We start from the raw sequence: 10,725 nt of genomic DNA on the forward strand, positions 1-10,725 counted from the left end.
TTGACACATCAACAAGAAAGACAATAAGAAAATAAATACAACCATACTAGATTATATCAAATATGAGATAAAAAATTAATTTTTTTTTGTTGAAAAAAATAAGAACCAAAATGGGGTAGCAGGCAACCACCCTACGACTTGGATGGGGGGTGGCTTGCACGGGCCACCCTAGCCCATGGGGGTGGCATGTGGCCACCCCAGATCTGGCTGGGTGGTGGCGCGCCAACCGCCGCCGCCCCACTCGGCCACCCCAAATATTTACTTTTTGTTTTTTGTTTTTTGTTTTTTTGTTTTTAAAATTATATATATATATATATATATTTGGTAGGATCAAGTGTGACTATATCTTTGTTTTAAGTATAAATCTAGTAAAATAGGCTGATGTATCAACTTCTGATTAGTGGCACAAAAGTCATCTTTTGTGCGATCTGCACCAAAATGCTCTCTAAAAAATAAGCTCAATCCTTACTAAATCGATTTTTTTATTTTTTTTGTGAGGTCAATTAAAAAAAAAAAAAAAAACCCAGTGGTCTTCTTTCACTAGAATTCCACATTCCCTGGAAAGTGAATGGCGATGCAATTTTTAACTTTCGGTACAGTGGTGGTCGAATCAGAAAGCTCATAGCAGAGCCCCACTTTCTAACTTACCGTACAGTCCCAACACCATTTTTCTTTTCTTTGCTCTCTCACTCTCTCTGTACAGTCTTTTATTTAGCTTCGTTGAGAAGTATACCACCGTGTGTAACGTTAAGCTTCCTGTCTCCAAAGCTCATGCAAAGCAAACCCCACTTTCCGACTTTTCCTTTTTATCTCTCTTTCTTCTCCGTACAATAGTCCCATGGCGTTTACTTAACTTCGTTGAGAAACCCTCTTCCTTGAGCTTTCTCAGCCTATATATAAATAAGTGTCTCTGTTTCACTCAATCCTATCTTTCACTCTCACACTAAGCTAAGATCTGGTTTTTGTGTATTTGCTTTGGTTTTCTGTAACGCACGGATATGGAGACGGCAAGAGAACACATAGAAGCGATACGTAAAACAAAGTTTTCGATTGGAGGGGAAGAGAACCCATTGACGGAGGATCTTCACCAGGCCGTCAAGAACCTCTCTGCTGAACTTTATGCTAAAGATGTCCACTTCCTCATGGAGCTCATTCAGGTTCCTTCCTAACTCATTCTCTCAAACTCTATATGCTGGTTGTTGAATCTTGATGATGATTTAATGTGTATGCTTGGACTCATTACTCATTTGAAATGTGAATTTTTGTTTATCAGAATGCTGAAGACAACAATTACTTGGAGGGGGTGGATCCATCGCTTGAATTCATCATAACTTCTCAGGACATTACGGCCACGGGAGCTCCAGCGACATTGCTGATTTTCAACAATGAAAAAGGTTTCTCTTCTAAGAATATAGAATCCATTTGCAGTGTTGGTCGCTCCACCAAGAAAGGCAACCGGAAACGCGGTTATATTGGAGAAAAAGGTACTTCACATACTCTTCCTAAAATACTCTGTTTATACGATGCAATTTCATGTATCCACTGTGGCACTGTCATTAGAATTTGTCACACTAATAATGTCCTCATAATTTGGTTTAGTGACGATAATACTTGATTAATTTATTGGTTGATTTGGAAAGAAAGAAGAATTAGATGCAGGGGGCAAAATCAAAGGGTACTAAAAAAGCATTACTCTTCTTGCAAAATAATCGAAGTAAAATTAATAATTAAAAACATTTTAATGCCTAAGAAAATTTTTTGTTTAGATCCAACAAGTACTTTTTGTTGTTGTTTTTTTTTTTTTTCCTAATCAAATAAGGGAAAGAGGTTATAAGGGATCAAACAACAACGTGGTGGGCACCCCAAGCAAAAAATGCAGCAAAGATACATAGACATAAACAGAAACTAGTCCGAAAGGACCGAATTGTTCAAAACTGGTTTCTATAACCTTGCTTCAAGCATGAGCTAAAATTGAGTTCATGTTTATCACCAAACTACATTACATATTCAAGTTTGGCTCACTTGTTTTTGAGAAGCTCGATTTTGTTCATAAACTACTTGATTAATTTATTCTTATTTTTTCATTCTATTAAATAAAGGAAAAATTACAAAATATATTGGTTTAGGTGCTTTAGATTCTTTTCAAATCATTCCTTATGCTTTAGTTTTATCTTATTCTAATATTCTTTGTTACACTTAGGATTGTTATCAACTAGATCATCTGTAAAATTTAAATCGATTCCATCTATTTATTTTTATTTTTTATTTTTATAAAACTTTTACAAAATTACGAAAAAAAAAAAGAAAAAAAATTATTCTTTAATTTGTCAAAAAAAAAAAATCATTAATGATTTTTTTTACTTCATGAATGATTGCCTCTCAAAAATAAATTTTAATACAGTCTGGCCCCCTAATTTTAAATTCCTAGTTTTGTCCCTCTATCCACCCAAGGGGTCGGTGGAGGCCTCCACTCTCCATGGGTGGATTATAGGCCTTATGGCCACGGGTGGTGGGTGGAGGCCCCCTAGCAATCCCTTCACACCTTTTGTTATATTTTTGTTATTTTTTATTTTATTTATTTTTTAATTTTTATTTCTTTTTGGGTATAATTGAAATTTTGTAAAAATTCTATAAGAAAAATTAATGGAATCTTTACATAATTGGATCGAAAGATCTTTTTGATAACAGTTCAAAAGTACAATGAGCAATAAGAATAAATTGAAGCTACAAGAAGCAATTTGAAAATGACTTAAAGCACATATATATAGACCAATTTAGTAAAATTTCCTAAAATAAATACCATGACTAAAATTTGAGTAATTCTATGAGGCTTATTTCTGTCCTACTAAGAATGATGTGGCCATTAAAATCATAATTGAGCTTGTGATTGATTATTATTAAGTTTTGATTCAAAAGTGATTTTAATAGCCACATCATTCTTAGTATGACACAAATAGGACACAAGTAGGCCATTTAGAATTACTCCTAAAATTTGCAACCCCTTATATATCTATGCTATTCATTAGTTGCTTATTTATAGTCAAAGATTATCTTGTTTGAGTGTAGATAGATTATAATATTTCATTAATCTTGTATTTGTAGCAAAAGTATTACTAATAAATTTAAAAGAATAATTGTATATCTTATGAACTTATCTAGGAATTAACACAATCTAATCTGAAATTTGTTCAAGTATATTTTTCATGTATATTTATAGACATTTATGTCCATCTCAAGTCACTTGTTCATAAGCTTGTACACGAATATATATATATATATATATAAGTTTGGCTTGTTTATGTTGTACAAACACCTTGCTGAGATACTTTATGCCAATCAATTGGAAAATAAAGGGGTACCTTCTCTACCACCAAACACACTCAAATTACGACGGGACGAATTCAAATTTAGGAAATTCCACATTTCAATTTTTGAATCTGTTAAAATTTTGATATGCTTAGGCCTCGTTTTTTGAAGGGAAAAAAACAAAACATTTGAGGGATTGAGAAAGATATTTAATTATGTATGTTCTTGATGCCCTAGTTAACTTATTCTCTGATTGATATGCAGGAATTGGGTTCAAGAGTGTCTTTCTGGTTACTGCTAAGCCATACATATTCAGCAATGGGTATCAGATTCGGTTCAACGAAGAGCCTTGCCCACATTGCAATCTTGGTTACATTGTCCCTGAATGGGTGGAAGAGAACCCAACTCTTTCTGCCATAAAACAAATATATGGTTCTGGAAAAACTCTTCCAATGACAACGATAGTCTTACCTCTGAAGCCGGATAAAGTCAAACCTGTGAAGGAAGAGCTCTCCAGCATTCATCCTGAAGTTCTGCTGTTCCTTGCAAAGATAAAGCGGCTTTCTATCAGGGAACATAAAAAGAAATCAAGACTCAGTACCGTCAATGCAATAGCTATTATGAGTGAGACTGACTTTGTGATGAAGAAGAGCATTGATGCTGAATCCTACACACTCCATCTCTTAGCCGTGGAAAAGGATAAGGGGCCCGACAAAGAATGCAGTTACTACATGTGGAAGCAGAAGTTTCCTGTTAGGCAAGAAAACAAAGTGGAAAGGAGAATGGAAGTAGAAGAGTTGGTGATCACGTTGGCTTTTCCCCTTCAAGAGCGTCTCAACAGAGGGATGAGCTCACCTGGGGTCTATGCATTTCTTCCCACAGAGATGTTCACTAACTTTCCCTTCATAATCCAGGCAGATTTTCTTCTTGCATCATCAAGGGAAACAATCCTCTTGGACAACAAGTGGAACAAAGGGATTCTGGATTGTGTGCCCTCTGCTTTTATCAATGCTTTGGTCTCGCTAACGATCAGAACATCAGAAAATGCTCCAGTATCTAGTTTGGCTCCCATGTTCAAGTTCATTCCTGTCAACAGCTCTTCTTATCAAGAGTTGAATATCATGAGGGAGTCAATCAAAGCAAAGCTTCACGAAGAAAATATTGTTCCAAGTGAGTCCTACACAAAGCAGAAATATTTTCATAAACCTCGAGAAGTTGGTAGGCTTATGCCTGCTTTCTGGAACATATTGGAGAAGGCAAAGAAGGAAGGGGTGAGCTTGCTTGATCTCTCATCCCATGGAAATTATATTTTGAGTTCTGCATTTGATAGAAAGGAGTATGATCACATATTGAGTTTCTTGGGAGTGGAACCTGTCAACAACAACTGGTATGCGAAGTGCATCGGGAGTTCTAATCTCGTTGTAGGAGTGTCAGAGGAGCTTTATTTGGAGATTTTACTGTTCGTTGCTGATAATTGGAACTCCAAATTTCACAACACCAACATAAGGAGCATACCACTAATAAAATATGTGGGTCTTGATGGCGATGTGTCTTTGTGCAGCGTAAATGAATGCACATCTAGGAACCAGAAGAGGGTGGTCTCCTTATCAAAAATGAACGGTCAGGCGTCATGGCTGGTTGACTGCAACAGGGAATTCAAATGTGTGGGCGATCATTTTTTTGTGCCAAAAAGCACACGACAAGCTATCACCTCCTTCTCTAAGAGGGTCACAATGTTGGAATGGCTTCAAACTCATGTGAATATTAATACTGTTAAAGTATATGACTATGCCGTTCACCTTAACAATTCTCTCAATAATGACCGGAAGCTTGCTGTTGCCTTTGTTCACTTCTTATATCTCTCTCTCGAAAAAAAATATCTTTCAAAAGAGGAAGTGAATTGTTTGTGTGGTATTATGCCTCTTGTAGATAACTATGGAGGTCTAAGCACACAAAGGAAAGGTGTCCTTGTCCCAGCTAATGGAAGCAAATGGGTGGGATTGATTGGTTCGAATCCTTGGAGAGGTAAAGGCTATGTTGAGTTAGCAGAAAACTACTTGCATCCAGGTTGTTTTGCAGGTGAATCTACTTCTGGAGAAGGGCTATTAAATTTTCTAAAAACTCATGTTGCAGCTTCTGATATCCCTTATATATCTCCTCCCAATGCTGCAATTCCTGCTGTTTCTGCACCACTTACCATTGAAAATGCTTTCTTACTGTTGGATTGGATTCGAAACCTGAAACGCAGAGGAAGTTCGATTCCAGAGAACTTCTTGAAATGCATAAAGGAAGGTAGCTGGCTTAAGATTACTGTCAATGGCTGTTCTGGTTACAGGCCACCATCTCAGTCATTCATGTTTACCTCTTCATTGGGAAACACTTTGCAAAATGGATTAGTGCCTGTTGATATTCCGTTAATTGATCTAAGTTTCTATGGAGATAGAATAAATCAATACAGGGAAGAGCTTGCGACTATTGGAGTCATGTTCGAGTACAAAGAAGCATGTAAATATATTGGGAAGCATCTTATGTCTCTTGCAGCTTCCTCCACTTCAAGTAGAGTCCATTTGCTTTCTGTTCTAAATTTCATCAGATTCTTAAGGGATAAATTTCTTCCTCTGGGCGAATTCATCAACAGTATCAAAGGAAAAAGATGGATAAGAACATCCCATGGTGACAGGTCTCCAGTTGGATCTGTTTTGTTTGATCACGAATGGAGAATTGCATCTCAAATCAGTGACATCCCCTTCATTGATGTAGATTATCATGGGGAGGAAATCCTTGCTTTTGAAGAGGAACTCAAGTCGCTTGGTGTGTTAATTGGATTCTGTGGAAATTACAAGCTCGTTGAAGACAGCTTAAAATCACCTTCATGCTTGACTTCGCTGAAAGCTGAGGCTGTTCTTTTGATCCTGGAATGTATACGCCATTCTAGATCATCCAACAAACTCATTGAGGCATTGAAAGGTGTGAAATGCTTCAAGACGGATTTCGGTTACAATTCTCCAGGAGAGTGTTTCTTGTTTCACTCACAATGGGGTAGCATCCTACAGGTTTTCAGAGGTTTCCCATTGATTGATGATGATTTCTATGGAAGCAGCATCTTTGATTACAGGAATGAGTTGAAGCAAACAGGGGTGAAGGTGGACTTTGAGGATGCGGTCAAAGTATTTGCTCAAAGTTTCAGGCAGCATGCTTCTTCCATGACGAAAGAAAATGTTCTCTCTTTCCTATCATGTTGCAGACAGCTAAAGGACACTCCTTATAAGTTTCCTTCTGATTTTAAGAAATGCATCCGTGAGGAGAAGTGGTTGCGGACTCGGCTAGGTGATTCTAGATCTCCAAGCAATTGCATTCTGTTTGGATCAGATTGGCAATCAATTTCTCCAATTACTCTCCTCCCTTTCATAGATGATAGTGACAACTATTATGGCAAGGGAGTTCATGAATACAAGAAAGAGCTTGAGATGATGGGGGTTGTTGTTGATATCAAAGACGGTGTGAAGTTCATAGCTGCTGGTCTTCATTTTCCCCAAGACCCCTCCCTCATAACTCCTGGAGATGTGATTGCATTGCTAGAATGCATCCGCAATTTATTGCAAGATAAGAATTATTCCTTTCCGGACAATTTCAGGAAAAGAATTTCCAAGAAATGGTTGAAGACCCCGGTTGGTTATAGGCCTCCAGACAAGTGCGTACTGTTCCATTCCAGATGGGGTTCTTTTTTGAAGCAGACAGATGGACCTTTTGTTGATGACGGTTTTTATGGTTCTAGTATTACATCCTACAAAGAAGAGCTCAGAGCAATTGGGGTCACTGTTGATGTGGACAAAGGATGCCCATTGATTGCCAGCCACCTTGATTTCCATCTTGAATTTTCTACTATTGTTCGAATGTATAATTATTTGAGTGAGTTTAATTGGGAGCCAGACAGTGAAGCTGCCAAAAGGATTTGGATTCCAAATGGAAGTCAGAATGGAAATTGGGTCAGCCCTGTAGAATGTGTTTTGCATGACAAGGATGGCCTCTTTAGTTTGCAGCTTCAGGTTTTGGAGAAACACTATGAGCGAAATTTACTTAGCTTTTTCTCCAATGCTTTCCATGTTAGAGGCAATCCTTCAGTTGATGATTACTGCAAGCTTTGGAATGTTTGGGAAAGCTCAGGATACCCATTGTCGCATGCTGACTGTTCTAAGTTCTGGGTTTATGTTTCGAAGCACTGGAGCGAAAAGACTGAGAGAACTCTTGCTGATAACTTGGTGAAATTACCTGTCGGTTCAGGCTCAGATGAAATATTGCTGTCCAACAAGCATGATGTTTTCATTGCTGACGATCTCCAACTGACGGATCTTTTTGAGCAGTTTTCTCCTCATCCATTATTTGTTTGGTACCCTCGGCAAAGCTTGCCTTCTTTAACTCGGACTATGTTGCTTGAAATTTACAGGAAAATCGGGGTTCGGACGATATCCGAATCTGTTCAGAAGGAAGAATCATCCTTAGTGGATGTTGCTCATCCCAGTCCGGTGAAACGAAAGGATGTTTTGCTTAAGAAAGGGCTGGTTCGGCTCATCCTCGGTTTTCTAGCCTGCCCTACAATGAAAATGGATGCTGAAAGGAGGCATGAGGCTATCAAAAGGCTTCTGAATACTATTTTCCTTCAGACATTTGAACCCACCACGGTAAACTATAGTTTATCTCTTTCTTCTGGGGAATTTGTCGAAGCAAAAGCAAGCCGAGTGGTACTTTGGGATCGAGAGTCTTCAAATTTCATGGCACAGAAGTTGGACAGATCTGGTGGATACAAGAATATCATCGAATATGCTACATATTTTTCTGAAGCAATATCCGAGGGTCTGCTATGGGAGAACAGAGATCGTATTGGTGCACTCTCTGAGCTTATAAAGTTTGGCTTCCTGCTGAAATTTGATGAGGAAGCAGTCAGGTTCTTAATGAAGTCCAAGAATTTGCAGATTTTCATGGAGGATGAGGTGTTCCTCGCTTCTACCTTCCCTTCTGACTAAGTATAACTGTGCTTCTTTCATCTATTTCCTTTATATGAAGACGGAATCACTTGCTGCACTGCTGATTCCAATGCTCTGCCATTTTCTTTTTTCTGGGCTTTTCTTTCTTTCTCTTTCTACGTTGGGAGTGCTTCTCTTGTAATTATGAACTAAATGATAATGTGTGGTATTGGTGTGCATATAATTTAGAAAGGATTTTTGTTTTCTTCTTGATTCTTATGTTTGATGAGTCTGTTTTACTATATTTGTCGATCAGAGATTAAAAATCCTGTATTTGATATTTGTTGATACTTAGAACAAAAGAATATGAATAATGCTTGTGACTGATGTACAATTTTTTCACTAACTGGCTGACATATATTCAGCATATGTTAGTGGGCGTGGCTTCAATCAGTTAACAAGATGTAAAAGAGTTGTTTATCAATTATAGGTTTAACATTACTCAAAAAATGTAGAGGAATGTATTGGCTATTGTGAGATTGCAAATATGTAAATATCTTTTGAGTGATGATATACGTCACACTTTTATCATACTTTACTGATGTATGTGGTACTGCCAATTAGTAAAAAAATCAGGACTGATCCAAAGGTTGATTGACGATGTCACATGAATTAAATAAGATAAAGGTGTGGTAAATAGCATTTCTTATATCTTATTTCTATTTAAATACTTGACTTCTACATCTCTAGTCCTAAACCCAATCAAGAATTCACAATCTGGATTTTGCATTTGTTGTTCCTTACCATGTCAAAGTTGACTCCACTCTATGCTCAACCTTCGTTCAATTTTCTTATAATAACTTGTTGGACGGACGTAGCCTTGCACTGCAAGATGTAGAGGAATATGCTAGCAAATGCAACAGTAATACAAATTTTGATGCATCCATATACATCATATTTTTATCTTATAATTATTTTACAGTATTGAGGTGACAGTCCAACCAACTCTTAAATTATTTATTTTTTTTAATAAGGATTGATCTAAAAGTTGGTTAAGATTGTTATGACATCATTATAAAATAGTTGTGGGATAAAAATATGATTTCTAACATTACTTTAAAACATTCTTTTGCAATAACAACTGTAATTAATGTTAGTGATGATAAATATATTATTATGTTTGCTAGGATTCTCTCCATTTGAAATGGAGATGACAAAACTATTATTTCATTTTGGCTTCTTGTAGTTTAATCAGGCAATGTTCATGGTTTGAAAGCTGTTACTATTGGAGGGGGACTCCTTGTAATCATTTTGGCTATCAACAGTGCAAGTCTTTTCTCATTTGGAGCATTTCTCCCATTCTCTCATACATTCACTAAAAGTCACATCTCTTTTCGAGTTGGTCTGATTTTAAAATGAAAAAAAATAAGAGCATTCACATTCAGTTCAACAAAATAATATTTTAGCTATTTTGTTGAGCCATAGTATTAAATCACTCTTCATCCGACTCAGCAAACTAGCCAAAAGTTTGTTGAGGAGCTACAGTTGTTGAGCACTATAGCTCAACAATGTATAATTTTATTAATAAAAAAAAAAATCATTTCATCATCTCCTCTAATTAAAAATTATTTAAACTTCTCTCTCATCCCTCATAGAACTACTTAAAGAATAAAAAATTAAAAAAAAAAATAATAATTTTTTAAATAATATATTAAATGTTGATAGTTAAAATGTTGAGCCGGATGTAGGTACTTTAAAAAAGTTCATAGCTAAAATAGAAAAAAGAAAAAAAAAAAAAAAAAAAAAGGTGATATTTTGGCTAAATTTAGCTAAACTTATGCTACCAGATGTGAATGTGTATTAAGGGTATGTTTGAGAATGCGTTTTTAAAAAAATAATATACGTTTTTAAACCAAATTGCAATTTTGGAATGTTTGGGATTGCGATTTTAAAAATGCAAATTTTAAAATCGTGGACAAATCTGCAATTTCTATAAGCTGACTAGAAGGTACTTATTTGAAAAAGTACGAATTTAAACCAAAATCGCAATTTTGCTTAAAAAAATATTTGGGGCAGTATTTATCTATTTGGTCATGAAACCATAACTATATATTAATGTTATCCAAACACTCAATTGATAAAAATAATAATAATAATAATAAAATAAAAATAAAAATAAAAATTCTTAACATATTTTACCAAACGCCTGTGCGCTTTTAAAAAGTAGCAATTTCAAAAACGCAATTTTCAAAATCGCACTCCCAAACAGACCCTAAATCTTTTATCAATAGAAGTTTACCAAATTGATATATAATTCATTCATTACATTTTTGTCAATTAATTATTTGGGTAAAGTCCACATACTCCCTCAAATTACCACCCAATTGACAATGTCTCCTCCAAACTACCAAAACATTGTCAATGTCCCCCCTCCCCAACCCAAGACTAGCAATAAGAC

At 36.0% G+C, this 10,725-nt stretch overlaps 1 protein-coding gene across 1 annotated transcript; it reads left to right on the forward strand.

Moving 5' to 3' along the window:
* The first annotated feature begins 998 nt into the window (after positions 1 to 998).
* Positions 999 to 8,532, forward strand: LOC132173428 (uncharacterized). The gene is made up of 4 exons (XM_059584932.1): positions 999 to 1,157; positions 1,274 to 1,484; positions 3,571 to 4,106; positions 4,191 to 8,532. Exons 1-4 carry the CDS (start codon positions 999 to 1,001, stop codon positions 8,325 to 8,327), a joined length of 5,043 nt encoding a protein of 1,680 aa, XP_059440915.1. The 3' UTR covers positions 8,328 to 8,532.
* Positions 8,533 to 10,725: the final 2,193 nt, after the last annotated feature.

The sequence above is a fragment of the Corylus avellana genome, chromosome ca3, assembly GCF_901000735.1.
Source record: "Corylus avellana chromosome ca3, CavTom2PMs-1.0".
NCBI lineage: Eukaryota > Viridiplantae > Streptophyta > Magnoliopsida > Fagales > Betulaceae > Corylus > Corylus avellana.

Coding starts and splice junctions, on each gene's coding strand:
- LOC132173428 (XM_059584932.1), top strand. CDS start 999: ATGGAGACGGCAAGAGAACACATAGAAGCGATACGTAAAACAAAGTTT. Junction 1,158..1,273: donor TCCTCATGGAGCTCATTCAG/GTTCCTTCCTAA, acceptor TTTGTTTATCAG/AATGCTGAAGACAACAATTA. Junction 1,485..3,570: donor CGGTTATATTGGAGAAAAAG/GTACTTCACATA, acceptor ATTGATATGCAG/GAATTGGGTTCAAGAGTGTC.